The sequence below is a fragment of the Urocampus carinirostris genome, chromosome 3, assembly GCF_059441175.1.
Source record: "Urocampus carinirostris isolate Australia breed hairy pipefish chromosome 3, RoL_Ucar_1.0, whole genome shotgun sequence".
In the NCBI taxonomy this organism is placed as follows: Eukaryota; Metazoa; Chordata; class Actinopteri; order Syngnathiformes; family Syngnathidae; genus Urocampus; species Urocampus carinirostris.
The window spans coordinates 20,225,857-20,245,962 of NC_142351.1; the positions used below are offsets into that span (position 1 = coordinate 20,225,857).

The 20,106-nt window shown below is 40.5% G+C and overlaps 1 protein-coding gene across 1 annotated transcript in view; it reads left to right on the forward strand.

Annotated features, from left to right (window-relative positions):
* The window catches only part of LOC148369047 (solute carrier family 2, facilitated glucose transporter member 1-like), a 22,784-nt gene continuing 2,678 nt past the window's right edge, over positions 1-20,106 (forward strand). Inside the window, exons 1-9 of the mRNA XM_088330977.1 lie at positions 1-173; positions 1,716-1,808; positions 11,500-11,660; positions 11,729-11,969; positions 12,522-12,684; positions 17,116-17,303; positions 18,376-18,480; positions 18,564-18,665; positions 19,847-20,050. Of these exons, the coding sequence (XP_088187103.1) occupies positions 156-173; positions 1,716-1,808; positions 11,500-11,660; positions 11,729-11,969; positions 12,522-12,684; positions 17,116-17,303; positions 18,376-18,480; positions 18,564-18,665; positions 19,847-20,050 (1,275 nt within the window). The 5' untranslated portion in view covers positions 1-155. The remainder of the gene's footprint in view (positions 174-1,715; positions 1,809-11,499; positions 11,661-11,728; positions 11,970-12,521; positions 12,685-17,115; positions 17,304-18,375; positions 18,481-18,563; positions 18,666-19,846; positions 20,051-20,106) is intronic.

The window sequence follows — 20,106 nt, forward strand, 5'->3', positions numbered from 1 at the left end:
GTTGAGAGACGCACCGCACCAAGCCTTGCGTGCGTCTTTGTAAAGCTGCCGGTGCTCATGTAGGACACCATAACCATGCGCTTTTTAAACGATCCTAACATAAACACCTGACGGATTACGAGATTTTTCTTTTTAGAGTTTGCAAAAAAGTCATCATGGAGTGCTTCGGAGAGGTAATGACTGTGCCATCAAAATAGATGAAAATGTGAATGAACATGTAATGAATGGAATGATCATTCAGGAAAGATTGGGTACTGAGTTAACGTAATCCTTGCAAATTATATTGCTAATGTCACATATTTTCTCTGATATTTTTTATCATGTTGATGTTTACTTCTTTGTTCCTTTTGTTGTTTCCTTACTGGATATCCACTAATGAGATTGCTCGTTAGTATTGTGAATCTCGCCATGTGTCAAGATTACACAGGATTTGACAGCACATTAAGTCAGTAGTGTGGAGGTCACAACTATACGTTCAGTTCTTCAGGGATTAATTCAAGATATATGACAAACCTTGAGATCTAAAGTCATGTTGATTGACTGCTCATCAGCGAGCATTTTGCAGTCACTGATTAAAATGGATAATCTGTTGAAAACCATGCAACGGGTACGGTAAACATATGTATTTGGTTCGTTGTATTTAAATATGAATACTAGTATTTGAACACTGCAAAATTACAAAATCTTAACCTATTGCCAGCAAATGTTGCTCATTTTTACTGTATTTTTTTATCCTAGCATTGTTTTTCTGCCAAAATAAGAACTACATACTTATAATTCGTATTTATATATAAAATAAATTATCTGGCTGCTGTCAAGACGTTTTGTCGCGACCAGAACAGAATCAGGACACAAATGCGTAGCGTTTGTTCGCTGGACGCGGGAAGCAAGCGTGATCCGAATACGGAAGTGGATCTTCCGAAGCGGGAGATGGCGGTATCAAGGACGGAAAAACAGGTCGATAGCCGGGACAGGAGAGCAAAAACGTGGTCAGGATCAAAAACGGGTCGTAAGTTAGGACGGGAGAGCAAACGTGGTCGGGATCAAAAACAGGTCAGAGCCAGAGACAAACGTGGAGATCAGGAACGGACGGTGGAAACCCGAGCGCAAAAACAGAAAGTTGGGAGTCAGGGTCAAAATGCTTGCCTTGTAACAACAGAGGTTCGCTGACAGACCGACAACCGGAGAGTGACAGGACTGGGCCGCCACCTGCTACCCTTGTCCGTCGAACATCGGATCGTGGAAGCAAGCCCTGCCCTCCCTCTTTATTGATAAAACTGATTAAACGAACTCTTACTGGGTCCTGTCTCCGTTCCTGGCTTGTGACAACTGCACCATATTTCTCATCATTTTTTTTGCCCAACCTGTTACAAGGTTTTGGGTTTTTGGGGGTAGGACAGTAAAAGTATAGATAACAGAGATGCCATTTACTATTCGAGTAGATTTAAAGATCTGTAAGGAAACATTTATTTTGTTTAATGACATGACTATCCCACAATGTTACACCAAAAGGATTGTTGTTAATTGTGTGGTGACCGTGTGTCCGATAGTAATAGTACTGTATAGTAAAAAGCTTATCGACTTAAATTAAACGCGGTCAGACCAGACGGTGATCCTTGCAACTTAGAACAAGGACAATGGCAAGTGGCCAGAAATGTCTTTTTCTATGCACTGCAAAATCAAATTAATCCAAATGTTCGACTATACTTTTACAGGTGACGCCTCAGCTCATGATGGCTGTGGGCACAGCAGTGATTGGCTCCCTCCAGTTTGGCTACAACACTGGTGTCATCAACGCTCCCCAAAATGTGAGTGGCTCTAATCCTAATCCAAACCCAATCAAAAATTAAGTAAAAGGTCACTGTACAGTGAAAGAAAATCATGTTATTAAAATTTAGTAGAATAATAGATCTTAGACTGGTGCATTACTACCTCCTGGCTGACTGCTAGAAGGACTTGATTACGCTAACTTGAAATCTGATTTGCTAAACCAACACCTTTAAACACTGATGTTATGCTTCAAGGCCTGCAAATCTCATTCTGAAGGCCTCCTTATAAATTTATAAAACTGGTTACAAGTAATGTCTGAAATGTGGTTAGTTATATGCTTAAAAATGAAAGTACACATCTGGAAGTAGCGCAGCCAGCGGCAACCTTAAAAATTGTACTATATTTTCTGGACTATAAGGCACACCTAAAAAAACAAAAATGCCAGGAATTTGCAGGTGCCCCTTAAAGGCCTACGGGGATGAATAAAGTATCTATCTATCTATCTATCTATCTATCTATCTATCTATCTATCTATCTACTGTGTCTCCGTCTGTCTATCCATCTGTCTCTCTGTCTGTTGATCTATCTATCTATCTATCTATCTATCCATCTATCCATCTATCCATCTATCCATCTATCCATCTATCTATCTATCTATCTATCCCTTTAATATGGTAAATGGAATTGGAAATGCATAATTACAATGAAATTCTATTTATAGTTTCTTAGACACTCAAAAAAGAAGATCAATCAATCAATCAATGGATTTTAAAGTTACAAGGAGATGAGTGTACAAAAACCCCTCACAATGCCAAATTCAATATATTTTTTAAAAGCCCTTGCCTGAGCTTTTTCTTTTTACTAAATCTCCTAGGGTACAAAAAGCAGATCTGCCCTAAAGTATGTGGAAATCAAAGAACAGTAACATTATTGGCCAATAGTGACTTTGACGTAAACCAAGGGTTTCCAACGTAGTCCCCGTGGGCACCAGGGTGCCCCCTATGGATAGCTGAGGTGCCCACAGACCTGTTCTTCAAATACTGTAGCTCACCAGAATGGGTAATTATAATTTTACGGTAAAAATATTTTTTGTTGTTGACTGAGTCTATTTACCCCTACAGTTGACCTGGTAATAACGGCCCCAACTGCCTAGGACGGTGATTGGCTCCCTGTCACTTTTTAAATCCCTGTCTTCCTGTCACCAGTTGTCAGTCCGCCTGCGAACCTCAGCTTACGCTAGGCAAACATTTTGAGCCTGAGTCTTTCCTGTTCTGATTCCCATCTGTTCCGACCCTTTTTCTGATCTCGACCACAATTTTTACTCCCATGTCCCGGCTACTGACCTGTTTTTTCCGCTCTCAACAACGCCAATCGCTCGCCACGGAAATTCCACTTCCGCGTCTGAGCAACCTGCTCCCTGCGACCAGCGAACGACGGATCGTGTGTACTATCCTTTCCCTTCTTCCCTATAAAACTAAGAGAAACGCACGCAAGTGGGTCCTGTCTCCGTTCTAGTCCTGACAATAACATTATAACAGCGCTGTAATAAGATGATAAGTTGATATTTTAGAAATGCATTTAAACTATATGCCTTTTGTGCTACTTAGTAACAAAGAGTAGCTGTCAGCTAGAAAAGATTTGGAGACCCCTGATGTAAACAGCGCATAATAGCCAAAATAACAAAAAATAGTGAGGAATAATAGTCCAAAAACAAACTGGTATCTCATGTAATCTCCATGTAGGTGTCCAACAGTAAAAACTGAATAAACTTTATAAATTAAACTCTTTGAGTGATGACACAATATTTCATAAAGATACTTTACATCTAATAAAATACGTTTTCATTATTATTTCCTTACTTTTTTTCTGATGCAACATTTGTCATGATTACTGATGTGAATCGCCTGTGCCTGCTCATTTGGCGCCAACCGCTGCGGGCTCTGATTGGCTGGCTGTCACTATTTAAACCCAGTCCTGTCAGTTGCCGGTTGTCAGTCTGTCTGCGAACCTGTTTTTATAAGGCAAGCCTTTTTTTCGACCCTGACAGCCGCCTGTCCCGTTTTTGCTCCCGTTTGTCTCCGGCTACGACCCGTTTTGATTCCGACCACGTCTGCTCTCCCGTCCCGACTTACGACCCATTTTTGATCCCGACAATGTCTGCTCTCCCGTCCTGGCTTCGTCCCGTTTCTGACCCCGACCAAGTTTTTGTTCTCCCAGTCCGACCAGTTTTTCCGTCCCTGACACCGCCATCGCCATCGCTGCGGAAGATCCACTTCCGTGTTCGAATCACAATCCGAGTCTGAGAGCGACCTGCTTCCCGCGTCCAGCGAAAGTCGGATCGCGGGCGCTTCCCTTCCTCTTTCTTTCAAAAACATTTTGAAAAAACATTACGCTATTGGGATTGGCTGGCAACCAGTTCAGGGTGTCCCCTGCCCACTGCCCGGAGATGGCTGGGATGGGCTCCAGCCCCCCCGCGACCCTAATGAGGATAAGCGGTACGGCTGATGAGATGAGATGAGATTACGCTATTGGGTCTACCCTGTGTGCTGGTCATAGCAACATTTCATGCACCTTAAAATATAGTGAGCCTTATATACGAAAAAGTATTCCACAAACGACCATTTTTGAAGGTGCGCCTTATACTCCAGAAAATATAGTCATTGAGTTGCATGATCTGAGCACAAGTTTGACGCCTGCGCTTTTCGTGCTCATGAGGCTCTAAAACGGTTTAACACAAATTCGAAGTGACATGGAGCAGGTTAATGGGATTATGCAGCGCTATGTTGGCATTTTAAAGGATTACACCGTTAAATGTTTTGTCGATAGCCGAACGGCGGTGCGAGGTGCGTACATCTATTGGAAATGAAATGAAATGATCTGCATTTATATAGCGCTTTTCAAGTCAATGACTTCCCAAAGCGCTTTACAATGCGCTTCACATTTACCCATTCACCCACACACCAATAGCGGCCGTGGAGCCTGCTTATTGGGGGCATTAGGGGTTCAGCCTCTTACCCAAGGACACTTCGACATGTAACACAGAGGAGCCGGGATTTGAACTGCGATCTCTTGATTCCAAGACGAGCGCTCTACCTCAGTTTTTTAGTTTGGGGTTTGAATCCGGTCTTTAGCCTTCTTGACGGAGGTTGCTAGCTTCTTTTTCTTAGTTTACTCTAAAGTCTAAAGGGTTGATATTGCCCTTTACTAGTCAAGTCATGTTTATTTGTGACGCCCTTAATCAGAAAGAGTCTCAAAGGGCTGCACAGACCACAGATTATTGCAAACCACGGACTATTATTCCACCATGCCCTGATCGAAAACCTAAAACTAAAGCCCAAAAATGTTGTTAAATCAAATAAAAAATCATGTTTCTGTGTTGAAAAACTGTTCTGTTCTCAAATTAATTTGAATTAGGAATTAATGTCACGACCAGCACAAAAGGTAGACCCAATCGCGTAACGTTTCTCACAAGTTTATTAAGATAGAGGGGAAAGGCAGCGGCGGCCATCCGGTGCTCGCTGCACGTGGGAAGCAAGCCACGCACAGAATCGGAACGAGTTCCGAATGCCGAAGTGAGCAGGAGATCGTGGTGTTGAGGACGGGAAAAAATAAGTCGCTAGCCGGGACAGCAGAGCAAAACGTGGTCAGGATCGAAAACAGGTCGGAGCCGGAGAAAAACGGGGAGATCAGGAACGGACGTGTGGGAAATTGGGTGCAAAAAGGGACAGGCGGGTGTCAGGGTCAAAAATGCTTGCCTTGTAACAATAGAGGTTCGCTGACGGACTGACAACAGGCGAGTGAAAGGACTGAGCTTAAGAAGGACGGGTAACCAATCAGGAAGCCTGCAGCGGCCGGCGCCAAACAAGCGGGCACAGGTGAAATTAATGAGTAATCATGACAATTTATTTTATTATGTCACTATATTTTTAAAATATGTTTCACAATTTATTGGGGCGGCAGTAGCTCAGGAGGTAGAGCGCTCGTCTTGGGATCAGGGGATCCCAGTTTGAATCCCGGCTCGTCCGTATTACATGTCGAAGTGTCCTTGGGTAAGACACTGAACCCCCAATACCCCCAATAAGCAGGTTAGCGCCTTACATGGCTGCAAGGCCGCTATTGGGAAATGTGAAGACACTGTAAAGCGCTTTGGGAAGTCTTGACTTGAAAAGCGCTATATAAATGCAGATCATTTCATTTGATCATTGTTTTTCCCTTCATACCAGGGGTCCCAAACTCAATATAATGGGGGGCTGCCAGGTCTGGGCAAGATTGGGGTCATCTGGTTTTTCAAAATAAAAGCCAAGATAAAAGCCTTCCACTGATCCTAATTGTTTTTGTCTACACAAATTAATTGTCCGGACCAGAATGGAGACAGGACCTAATTGCGTTAAGATTTATTTAAGGAAAGAGGAAGGGCAGCGCCCACGATTCGGAGGTCGCTTTCATACTCGGATTGTGATCTGAACACGGAAGTGGATCTTCCGTAGTGAGCGATGGCGGTGTCAAGGATGGAAAAACAGGTCCATAGCTGGGACAGGAGAACTAAAACATGGTCGGGGTCAGAAATGGGTCATAAGTCGGGACGGGAGAGCAGACGTGATCGGGATAAAAACGGGTCGTCGCCGGAGACAGACGGGAGCAAAAACAGGACAAGTGGCAGTCAGGGTCAAAAAAGGCTTGCCTAGTATACACTGAGGTTTGCAGACGGACTGACAACAGGGGACTGACAGGACTAGGTTCAAATAGTGACAGGGAGCCAATCAGAACCTGCGACGGGTGGCACCAAATGAGCTGGCACAGCTGAGTCACATCAGTAATCATGAGATTAATATCTAAAAAAGGGAAAAAACATGATCAGGAATTGATAAGGAAATTAAGAAATTAAATAATGAAACATGTTCAACAAAGTTGGTTACAGGCAAGGTGTATCCACTGTTCTTTAAGCTTCAGTTCAACAGCTGTAAAGATCTCCCTTCCACCCCGACGGCCCCTCGTTCCATCTTTTATTCCCAAAAACATTTTCTGAATACATTGCAAAAAATGATTTATCTATTTAGCTAATTGGTTGAAACTTACTGTATAGTCTGTGATGTGTACGCACTGCCATGGGTCAAACCAGGAGATAGCTAACGATTTATATTACATTTAAGTGGGAAAAAGTCCAAAATTGAACCCCACCCATCTGATTAGCATGGAGGTAGCATTCATTTCAAACTCGGAGGGCCTGTAATAACATTCAGCTTTCATATTATGGCCAGGGCCACAAGCTATTGTCTTGCTGGCTTCAAATGACCCGCGGGCCACAGATTTGAGACGCTTGCCTTATAGGTTGCATAAACGCAAAAAAAACCCGGTTTAAATTAGGGAAAAAAAAATGATAAAAATATGAAAATATTAATAATTTCTTTAAAAAATGTCAAGAACCGGAACAGGATCAGGACCCAAATGCGTGACGTTTCTCAAACAAGCCTTTTATTTCACAGGAAATAGGGATTCATGCATGTTAGGCAGCAGTCTGACCTGGAATGATAGGAAGTCAGAGGCCGACGACATCGATACCAATTGCCCGAGCAGATATCCGACAGATGGGGTCGAGACTGGACAGGACGGGACAGACAGGATTGATATTGAAAAAGGATATCGAAATTAAACAGGACAAACTAGACGAGAATGAAAACCGGAGAGAATAATAAACAGGACAAAAATAGACAGGAACAAAACTGGAAACCGATATTAAACGGGAGCAATAACGTACAGGAAATACTAACAGGGAACAGGACCGAGTCAGAACCCACGTCTTGCGGGGAAGAGGTTCATTGGGTCTTTTTCTGGTCAGTCCGTACTGTCAGGACCAGAACGGAAACATGACTCAATTGCGTTACGCTTCTCACAAGTTTTATTAAGGGAAAGAGGAAGGGCTGCGATCCGGTGTTCGCTAGGCGCAGGAAGCAAGTCGCTCTGAATGCGGAAGTGGATCTTCTGTGGCGAGTGATGGCGGTGTCAGGAACTGAAAAAATGGGTCATTAGCCGGAACACGAGAGCAAAAACATGGTCGGGTCGGAAGCGAGTCGTACGCCAGGACAGGAGAGTAGACGTGGTCAGGATCACAAACGGGTCAAAGCCGGGGGACAGACGGGAGCAAAAAACAGGTGGGCATCAGGGTCGAAAAGGCTTGCCTAGTGTCAACTGAGGTTCGCAGACGGACTGACAAAAGGGGACAGATAGGAGTGGGTTTGAATAGGGACAGAGAGCCAATCAGAGTCCGAGGTAGTTGGCACCAAAGGAGCGGGCACAGGTGATTCACATCGGTAATCATGACAAAAAAATATTTTTGCGGAAAACGTTCCTTATTTTTGTTTAATATATTAGTATATATTTTTCAATGTTTCTTTCTTTATGTTTTTTTCATTTATTTATTTATTTTTACAATTTTTGTCAATGTCTGCTATGCTAAAAACGAAAAATCTCTGGTTAAACCTTCAGGAATAACTATGAAAATGAATTTAAAATCTACAGTATAAAAAGAAGAATAATGAATTAACTAAAATTGTGTGCTAAAAGAATAAAATGTCTTTCTCCTTATTTTCAATGTTTTCTTTTTGTACGGGTGCGTCGCAATCCAATCGAGGTCTGTGCCATTTCTTGCTCAAAATCACCAATTATGGTCACCATCTTAATTGGTCTGCCAACAGGGACATGCAAAATAGAAAATCAAGGGAATTTGTGATAGTATTTAACTATACATTAAAGAGAAATCCAAGACAAATTGTGTGAGACGCTGATTGAGTATTCATAGTCTCTCTGTAAACCAAATAAGTGCCATTGTGTCTCATTTTCAACCTACTTTTTAATTTTTTTGACAATACAAGAAAACTTTGGAGATCTCGAAGTAAATATTTGATGCACGTGTCAAAGGAACATATTGAAGTCACTCCTACTGAAGTGCTATCTGCACGTGATTATGTAACGATAGCCCCGCTGAACTGTGACCTTCAATATTCCGGGGCGACGGTACACAGTGGCGTGTGAAGCTGCAAGATGACGCCCAGTTCAACAAATCATTTGGATCGCTGTCAAAAAAAATCTTACATATCAGAAAATGATGCTCACTTTAAAAACTATAGACCAAAAAAAGATGAACTTAATAACCTGGGGCCAAGATGTTTTAGAGGTATATATACTGGACTGTCTCAGAAAATTAGAATATTGTGATAAAGTTCTTTATTTTCTGTAATGCAATTATAAAAACAAAAATGTCATACATTCTGGATTCATTACACATCAGCTGAACTATTTCAAGCCTTTTATTATTTGAATATTGCTGATTTTGGCTTACAGCTGAAAAAAACTCAAAAATCCTATCTCAAAATATTAGAATACTTCCTCAGACCAAGTAAAAAAATAATTTTATAACAGCAAAACTAAATCAAACATTTGAAAATGTCCATTGATGCACTCAGTACTTGGTTAGGAATCCTTTTGCACGGATTACTGCATCAATCCGGCGTGGCATGGAGGCAATCAGCCTGTGGCATTGCTGAGGTGTTATTGATGCCCAGGATGCTTCGATAGCGGCCTTCAGCTCATTTGCATTTGCAGGTCTGGTGTCTTTCATCTTCTTCTTAACTATACCCCACAAATTCTCGATGGGGTTAAGGTCAGGGGAATTAGCAGGCCAATCAAGGACAGTGATGCCATGGTCAGTGCACCAGTTACTGGTGGTTTTGGCACTGTGGGCAGGTGCCAGATCATGCTGGAAAATGAAATCCTCATCTCCATAGAGCTTTTCAGCAGATGGAAGCATGTAGTGCTCTAAAATCTCTTGGTACACAGTTGCATTTACTCTGGACTTGATGAAACACAGGGAACCAACACCAGCAGCTGACATGGCTCCCCAAACCATTGCTGACTGTGGGAACTTCACACTGGATTTAAAGCAACTTGGATTTTGCTCCTCTCCAGCCTTTCTCCAGACTCTGGCGCCTTGACTTCCAAATGAAATGCAAAACTTGCTTTCGTCTGAAAAGAGGACTTTGGACCCCTCTGCAACTGTCCAGTGCTTCTTCTCCATAGCCCAAGTCAGACGCTTCTTCCGTTGTCTTGAGTTCAGAAGTGGCTTGACCATGGGAATACGGCTATTGTAGCCCATTTCCCGGACACGTCTGTGAACTGTGGCTTTTGATACCTGGACTCCAGCTTCAGCCCACTGTCTTTGAAGCTCCCCCAAATTCTGGAAGCGGCTCTTCTTCACAATTTTGTTAAGGCTGCGGTCATCTCTCTTGGTTGTGCAGCGTTTCCGGCCACATTTTTCCCTTCCAACAGACTTTTTGTGGATATGCTTTGAAACTGCACTCTGTGAACAGCCTGCTCTTTGAGAAATTTCTTTTTGTGTCTTACCCTCCTGATGGAGGGTATCAATGATGGTCCTCTGGACAGCAGTCAGATCAGCAGTGATTTAGTTTACTGAACCAAGCTGAGTGTTTTTAAGGCTCAGGAAACCCTCGCAAGGTGTTTCGAGTTAATTAGATGATTCAGGTGATTAGTTGAATAGCCTACTTGTATACTTTTTCATGATATTCTAATATTTTGAGATAGGATTTTTGAGTTTTCTTAAGCTGTAAGCCAAATTCAGCAATATTAAAATAATAAAAGGCTTGAAATAGTTCAGTTGATGTGTAATGAATCCAGAATGTATGACATTTTTGTTTTTTTAATTGCATTACAGAAAATAAAGAACTTTATCACAATATTCTAATTTTCTGAGACAGTCCAGTATATATATATATATATATATATATATATATATATATATATACACAGTATATATGTGTATGAGTGTAATAATGGTCAGTAGTTTGCAATAGTATGTGGTCTGTGCAGCCCTTTGATTGTGATTAAGGGGTACAAATAAACATAAGTTGACTTTTCTCATTTTAAGATGTATTTTTTATTAAGATGAGAAGAATAATACATGAAAAATAAAAAAACTCGTTGCATCAGACAATTTTTTTAAACCCAATTGTTTTTTTTCTTATTCTGATAGAAAAACAGTTCAAATGTAGTAAAAATAATATTTTTCTCAAAAACACCTAAATTAAATTACAATAATACTTAGATAAGGAAAAATGACCAATCGAGCAATACATTTGGGTTTAGCGATATTTTTTTTTAGATTATTATTCGGGTTTTTAATTGTTTTGTTTTAAAACTGTTTTAGGGTTGGGTTTTTTTTTCATTACACTGTTTTTTTATACTTTCCCTTATTATTTTGGTTTTATATTTTTGAGTGTTTAATTATTTTTCATTAGAAAAATCTGATGTCTTTTTAAATTATTTTATTATTTTTATAAATTGACATAAGGCACTGGGGTCAGCCACGTGAATATGTGGGTACAGAAACCTAACAAGCAGTACAACCCCTGAGGAAAACATGACAAAATAAAATACAATTCTTCCAAAGGAAAAAAAACAGATACATACACAAGAAGCACGTTTGGATAGAAGTGGTGTAAATCCAAAATGTTGACACAAGATTTAAAAAAACATTATGATTCAGAATCTAGATCCTGGATTGTGTTTTCCCTTCTGTGCTTCCCGAATATGCTTCTCAGTTAGAGTACCATGCAGTACATGCAGAGAACACACTGATATGAAACTCAGCAAACACTAAAAATGTTACCTCATGCTCATTGAACGATCATTCCTTTTTTTTTTTTTTTCCCAAATCAGATCATTGAACACTTCTACAATGAGACATGGACCAGCAGGTTTTTGGAGCCAATCTCTCAGAGCACACTAACAGCTCTTTGGTCCCTCTCAGTGGCCATTTTCTCTGTGGGCGGAATGTTCGGTTCCTTCTCGGTCGGACTCTTTGTAAACCGCTTTGGCAGGTAAGAGTCCATTTCAAATCCCGTAGACATCGATTCAATCAAATAAGACGAATTGCATTCCTCTGAAGGAAGAACTCCATGCTCATGGCCAACGTTCTTGCCCTTATCGCTGCCTTGCTTATGGGCTTTTCCAAACTGGCAGCCTCATGGGAACTACTCATCATTGGCCGCTTCACGGTGGGCCTGTACTCCGGCCTGTCCACTGGATTTGTGCCCATGTACGTGGAGGAAATCTCTCCAACGTCTCTCCGCGGAGCAATGGGCACTCTGCATCAGCTGGGTGTTGTTGTCGGTATCCTCCTGGCACAGGTTAATTACTTCTACCAAAAGATCTTCTTTCACAAGATTCACATTTCTTTTTTTTCCTGGTATCTTTTGTGGCGTACTACTAACATTTTTGGCGGCTTATTTAGTCGGTTGCACGATACAGAATTGTACTTAATCACATTTTTTAGTGGAAGTACAATGTTGGCAACAAGATTGACTTGGTATGATTGGAAATTATTTGAATGCAACACAAACTTTTTCTTCTTTTTCCCTATGACTATGACTTTGACACATGTGATATAAACAAGAAAACAACAATTGTCAAATTAAAAAACTAGCATTGCATCCAATTTCCTTTGCAGATGTTCAATGTTAAAAAAAGAATAAACACATCAAGAACAAATATAGTAGTAACAATACTGTCGTTCATCTTCTTTCTCACAATAATAATATTAGTAATAATAAAGGAAAAAATAAGAAAATAAACATCATTTTAAGGCTGAAAATTATAAGTGTTGATAATTTCTTGTTTACTGGGGGACGAGGGCTGACTTGCAGTAATAATGAATGTAACAATGTACTCTCCATGTGCAGATTTTGGGGATGGAAGCCATCATGGGCAACGATTCCCTCTGGCCATTGTTATTGGGCTTTACTCTGCTGCCAGCGATCGTGCAATCTGTCCTGCTGCCCTTCTGCCCAGAGAGCCCGCGATACCTTCTCATCAACTGCAACGAGGAGACCAAAGCCAATAACGGTAAGAAGTACAGAGGACCGATCCTGCTTTCGAAATAAACGGATAAATTAATAAATGCCTACAAACAGGGCCAGCCCGAGCTTTCACAAAATTAGATTTGGGGCCCCTTATTACTTGATCATTTGCATACTGCACCCTCTAGCACTTATTCGATGTTCTAATTCAAGGATGGGCAACTATTTGGAGTCGGGGGCCGCATTGGGTTCAAAAGTTCTGGCCAAGGGACATATTTTGGAACAAGATCCAATTTTTTTTATTTTGGAATAAATATACATGCAGACATTTACACGGTGTAGTTCTTTTGAAGTAGATTAGTCTCATCAATTTGGTTTTGAAACAGTCACAGTTAAAGCAAAATGATATGTAAGGTCCCTGTTTTAAGCAATTCACTTGATATTTAGGTTTTTTTCATTTTTCAAAAGTATTTTTTTTAGTATTTTTGTTGTCGGATTTTTGTTGAAGGTCAGTATTTTTTTGTAGTATTACTCTAGTTTTATTTTTGTACTATTTCTACAGTAGTTTTTATGGTAGTTTTTCCATAGTAGTAAATTCTTAGTATTTATAGATTTTTTTGTTGTTATATTGCAATAGTAGATTTTTAATTGTATGTCTGTAGTATTTTTTTAGTAATACACTGTTATTATTTTTTTGTATTTTTGTACTATTTCTGTTGTATTTTATAGAATTTCCATTGTATACAATGTTATGTATATCTGTAGTATTTCTGTAGTAAAATATTAATGTAGTATTATTTTCATGGTATTTTTAGTGTATTTCCATAGTAGATTTTTTTGTATTGTCACTGTAGTTGTGTTTTTGCGGTATTTCTTTTGTAATACTTCTGAAGAAGTATTTCTGTAGTAATATTTTGGAAGTGTTTTGTAGTGGCATTTTTGAAGTACTTCTGTAGAAATATTTTTGATGTATTTCCAAAGCAGTATTTTAGTAATATTTTTGTATTTATTGTAGTATTCACATAGTACTGTATTTCTCATATTTCTCTAGTGTTTTTGTTGTCTTGATTACCGATGTGAATCACCTGTGCCGACCCTTTTGGCGCCAAATGCTGCAGGTTCTGATTGGCTCCCTGTCCCTATTTAAACCCTAACCTTTCAAACCCTTGTTGTCAGTCTGTCTGCGAACCTCTGTTGATACAAGGCAAGCCTTTTTGACCCTGACTCCCGCCGGTCCAGTTTTTGCTCCCGTTTTTCCACCTGTCTGTTTCTGATCCCCCTGGCTGTCTCCGGCTACGACCTGTTTTTTTTTTTATCCTGACCACATCTGCTCTCCCGTCCTGGCTTACAACCCGTTTCTGACCCCGACCACTTTTTGCTCTCCTGTCCCATCCATCGACCTGTTTTTCCGTCCCTGACACCACCATCGCCTGCTACGGAAGCTCCACTCCCGTATTCGGATCACAATCCGATTGCGAGAGCGAGTTGCTTCCCGCATCCAGTGAGCAGCGGATCGTGGGCGCAGCCCTTCTTCTTTCTTTCAATAAAACTTGTGGTAAACGTTACACGATTGGGTCTACCCTGTGTGCTGGTCGTGACATTTGTAATATTACTGTCGTTGTATTTTTGTAGTAATTCTGGGGTAATATTTCTGCAGTATTTGTATTATAGTATTTTTGTATTATTACTATATATTTTTTCATTTTCCGAATGAAAGCAAAATATTATATGAGGTCCCTGTTTTTAAGGACTTGATTTGATATTTAGTTTTGTAGTGCTTCTGTAGTGTTCTGGTAGAAATATTAATGTTGTAGACACATGAAGTGACAATGGGTAGGCACCAAAATAGTTAACCGTCTTTTGGTGCCCCCTAGTGGTCGCTGGGCCCTAAGCAGCCGCTTAGTTAGCTTATACCAAGGGGTGTCAAACTCATTTTAACTCGGGGGCCACACGATAGAACAAACATTCTGTCGGGGGCTGGCCTAGTAGATTAAAGAGGAAGAAAAAGAGATAAAGAAATAGGAGAAAGGGGGAGGGAAAATGAGAGAGGGCTGGACAAAAAAAGAGAGAGAGGGATAGAGCGTGAGAAACACAAGGCATAAAAAGTCGTGACAGAGGGGGAAAAGAAAGGGAGAGAAAGAAAGAAATCCAAAGAGAAATAGAAAGACAGAATGAGATACAAGAGAAAAGAAAGCGCAAAGGGTAGGAAGAGAGAAAGAGAAAAGGAAAAAAGGAAGTTAGAGCAAAAGAAGTTAAAAAGACACAGAGAGAGAAAGAGACAAAGAGCAACAAAGGAAGAGAAAGAGACACAGAGTGAAAGAGACAGAGACTGGGACAAAAGGGATGGAAAATAGAGAGAGAGAGAGAGAGAGAGAGAGAGAGAGAGAGAGAGAGAGAGAGAGAGAGAGAGAGAAATACAAGTATACAGTGTTTTTGTTCGAGGCACCTGGCTTTGGCAACATCAAATTGACATATTTCAACCTGCAGCTCGTTTTTCTCTTGCGCTTCTTTGAGTGTTGTCTCGTGGGCCGGATTCTATCCCTTTGCAGGCCTAATCTGGCCCGCGGGTGTTATGCCGAAAAATGCACCGTTGTCGAAATTTGCATCCCGTAGCAGTAGCGTGCACACGTCACTCCTGCTACTATAACCACTTTTACCTTGTTTCATCTCACTTTTATATACATGATGATCTGTTTATTCAAGTAAAATACAAAATATAATTATTGACGTGTTACGTCTCGTTTGACGATGAGAAGAAATCAAACCCGTTCGTCTCCCGTTTATCTGTTGATGGTTTGATAGTCAGCATAATAACCTTTATGGTAGAGTGCATAACAGTTTAAATACGAGCAATTTGAGTAGAAAAGGGCAAAATAAACACGTTACCTGCTCAAAAGTGATTTATATACGGTGTGCATTACAGTTAGATTACATTCAGAACAAATACAAAAACGGAACGGTTTAAGTTGTATTACATTCCCAGTGTTCATTTTACCTGTGAAAAGTGATGGGTCCCGGGGACTCGCATGCTCAAAAATCAATGGGTCCCAACAGAGATCTATGGGTCCCCAAAATTTTGTGTTATCGACGTTGAAATTGTAAATCAGCGACAAATATATAATGTAAATCTATATATTCATTCCGTTTTAATCATCACAGTTTATTGGTAATACAAATCAGTTATCACTTCAAGATTTTTCAGTTCACAACAATATTGTAAATTATACAAAATAATATTGCTGAAATAATTATATAAATCTATATTTTCATTCACTTTTAATCATCACAGTTAATCGGTAATACAGAGCAGTTATTGTCAGATTTTTCAGTTCACAATATTGTACATTATACAAAATACTGAAAATACTGCCATCCACTTAACCATCTTTAACAGTGAAAGCATGGTCAAGTCTTCTTTTTGATGTCGTATCAGTTCATACTTGCCTCTCTCTTCCTGCAGCAACAGAATTTCCATAGCTAATTTGTTGTTTTCATTGTCGTTGTTCCGATCCAATGTGCTTTTCTGTAAGTTCGTATTGCAAAATGATTTATGCAATCCAGTTTTTTTGTCACGCTGGGTACACGCATCACAGAACATGTAGCCTCCATTATCATCCTCCTCATAGAATAACCAGGGATATAATTTAGTCCATTTTGGCAGAAAAGTCCTTTACTTACTAGGAGTATTCTTTTATTTTCTTTCGTCAAATCTATTGCTTCAACGCACGTGTTTTCCTTGCCTTCGCAATCCTCTGAAGAATTTCTCCATCGTTTTTTCGTGCCGGAATTATTGCCGTTGTTATCACTTTCTGCATTATGTTTCGACTTATTACTGACACTGAAGAAATGACCAATTTTGTGTTGATTTTCACTTTAATTCGACGACAAGCACCACAACAATGACGTAATCTCGAAGCAACGAGATCGGCGCGCAGAAAACTTGAACCGCGAGACCAAAACAACAATGGCGGATCTGCCTGACGAAAAGTTTGGAGTGCGCTAAGTCTTTGTTCAAAAAAATAATCGGGTGATAATGACAATTTTGTGTGAAAAAAGTTGCGTCCCGGGGACGCACGTTGATTTGACACTTTGTCCCGAGCAAAATTGATGCGTCTAGGACGCAGGCAAACGAGAACACTGCATTCCCAACAAATGCAAGACGAAGAGGTTTTCGTTATATGTTCGCCATTACATTCCCGAAAAGTGATATAAAACAAGAGGAAAGTGGTTATTGTAGCGGGAGTGACGTGTGCGCTACCGCTACGGGATGCAAATTTCAGCAGGGGTGCGTTTCTCGGTATAACACCAGCTCTACCTCCAAATATACTAGACTGGCCCCTATAAGTGTTTTTTTTTCTACCATGTGGCTTCTGACCTAAAAATACTTTGCCATAAACTATGAGTTGGTACTAAAACCTTGACCATTTAGCTACCATCCAACCTTAATCTGTTCATATACTCTCTGCTGGTTCGTCAGTGTTAATGAAGCTCCGCGGCACTGACAATGTGAGTGAGGACATGACCGAGATGAAGGAGGAGAGCCGGCAGATGACGACGGAGAAAAAAGTCGATATTCTGGAGCTTTTGCGCTCTCCCGTCTACCGGCAGCCTGTCTTCGTTGCTGTGATGCTGCAACTCTCGCAGCAGCTGTCTGGGATCAACGCTGTAAGTCCGTTGCCAACGCTCGCATTTCTTTCACCGTATAGAACAGGGGTGTCAAACTCATTTTAAGTCGGGGGGCCGCACGATAGAACAAACATTCGGTCGGGGGCCGGACTAGTAGATTAAAGAGAAAGAAAAAGAGAGATAAAGAAATAAGAGAAAGAGGGAGGGAAGAGAAGAAAGAGGGCGGGGCAAAGAAAGAGAGAGAGGGAGAGAGCCTGAGAAACAAAAGAGATAAAAAGAGAAGTCGTGAGAGAGGGGGAAAGATGATCAAGCAAGCCTGGCGGGCAGGAGAAAAAAGGGCAAGCTATCGGTCAGCTCCACTTTTTATATGAACCAGGGACGCTTGACCAGATCACGCCTCTTTGGGCGTGGTCTCAGATGTTTGAGACCATCAGGATCAGATGACGGTGTTGGAAGTTGCTAAACTTGTTAGAAAGCCAAAGAAGCGAGAAATTTGCGTAATGTTCTGTACTTGAATATACCCCTCCAATCGATATAATTACATACAGTGAGAACATTATTTTAGCAACACATTGCCTTAGAAGTTTTAATTACATTCAAAACTTCATGTTATCAGATTTTATTATGATAAATGGTGAATTGGTATGTCCCGGAACCGTACAAAATGGGACGCCGTCGTTCTGACCATTCCAATGTGGGTTATTTGAAGGTGGAAGTCATTTTTGTGCTGGGCTTATTTGTTCTACAAGTATATCGCCATTTCATCATTACACTGACTTTCTAAAGTTGCACACCAGTGACCTTTTATTTTTTGATTAATCCTCTATACAAATATTCAATTCAGGTCATGTTTATTTGTATAGCCCTTAATCACAGGGAGTCTCAAAGGGCTTCCCAGACCACCGACTATTGCAAACTACAGAATCTTAGTACCATCTAGACCTGAATACAGGGCAAGACCAATAATTCTTATTGGTATAACTTTCGGTATTGTTAACAATAGGCTTGATGGCGATCCCTATTCCAAATTTGTGTTATTTCAGTGCATTTTACTAAAACTGCAGTACGGAATAAAAAATAAACACATCCTCAAGCTCCTTTCCTCTTTTAGGTTTTCTACTATTCGACCGGAATCTTTGCAAGAGCGGGTGTGCCCCAGCCTGTCTATGCAACCATTGGAGCAGGAGTAGTGAACGTCGCCTTCACAGTTGTTTCAGTAAGTGATAACATCATCACGGTTTAAAAAAAAAATGTAATGATAAAATTGAAAATGCTGGTGACATTCCATTTTTTCTGCAGTTGTTTGTGGTGGAGCGGATGGGCAGAAGGCCTCTCCATTTGACTGGCTTGATGGGAATGGCAATTTCAGCAGTTGCTCTCACTGTAGCTATGGCCTTGCTTGTAAGTGTATCAATTATTAACCTTCTTTTGTGATTTTTGCAGTGAGCGCTTCTACTTAAAGGGACCCTGTGTAATTTGATTGCTAAATGTCGGCCTATTGTCGAGTGCACCTGAAAACAAATGCTATAAAGAACAGGGACGAAGACCAACTCCGCAGGCATCAAATTGACCGAAAAGCACCCTTTTTCTTCTCATTTTACCTCCCGCTTTGAGTTTTTTGGTACCCGTAGCAGCAAGATGGCAGGCAATTAATTCAGCTCCCTCGAGGTCAGGGGTGGGCAAACCGCGGTCTGCAGACCACATACACCCCGTTGGGCTTTAGAATTCGTCCCTCCCAACAAAAATGTTAACTTTGCCACTCTTGTCCCCAGTGTTCCTGCATGTGTATACCCTCATAAAAATATCGTTAAAATGTTAAAAATATAATGAGTATGTCTATAAAACGTAGAGGTCTGCCTGTTAATTCATTAATTGCTTATCAGCACTGCTATTCTAAAAAGATCAATCTCTATTTTTTTTTGTAATTGCTTCTTGCATGAAAGGAATATTTACAATGAAAAAAGAACAAATACAAAAATGCTCAAATACAGTTATACTGTACATCTTTTGAGAAATAGCAAATTTGATAGGCCTACATTATCTTTTTTTCCTCCCTCGTGTATTAGAAAAGTATTGGATTCAAGATAATCGTATAGTCATTTTTGTCTACCTTTCTGACAAATTTTTTAACCCAATGCAGCCCCGACTCATAGAGAGTGCCCATCCCTTGTTCTTAGTAAGCCTCATTTTAAGTAAAATCTATCTAAATCTAATCTAAAGCCATCTATTTAATCCATTTTAAAGGTGTAGTCTGTAATTTAAAAGTCATCCCCAATAAATTCTAATTGCTTTCATGTGGTCTGCTTTTGTGGTTTATCCAACACCCTCTGGCTCCCAAATCGGGTACTGTAGCTCCTGCCCACTCCAAGCAGCCCAATGCAATCTTCTATCTATTTTGCTTGTAGATACAAATTGATTGACCTGAGGGTATTTAAAAAAAAATGCACATTCATGTTAATATATTTTTGTTTATTATTCAAAACAAGACTGTGTATTATTTAGTGCCTCATAGCGGTAAAAAGGCTTCAATTAAAAAACAAATTCCCCCTAATATTGTGATAATAGCTGTGTATGCCTTACAGGATCAGTACAGTTGGATGTCATATGTGAGCATCATGGCTATCCTTAGCTTTGTGGCCTTTTTCGAAATCGGTCCAGGCCCCATCCCTTGGTTTATCGTGGCCGAGCTCTTCAGTCAGGGGCCGCGGCCTGCTGCCATAGCAGTTGCTGGCTTCTGCAACTGGTCTGCCAATTTTCTCGTCGGAATGAGCTTTCCTTATGTTGAGGTAAGGTCCGATCCTATTTGTGTCATCTTTTCTCTCCGTACCACTTTTGATGGAAT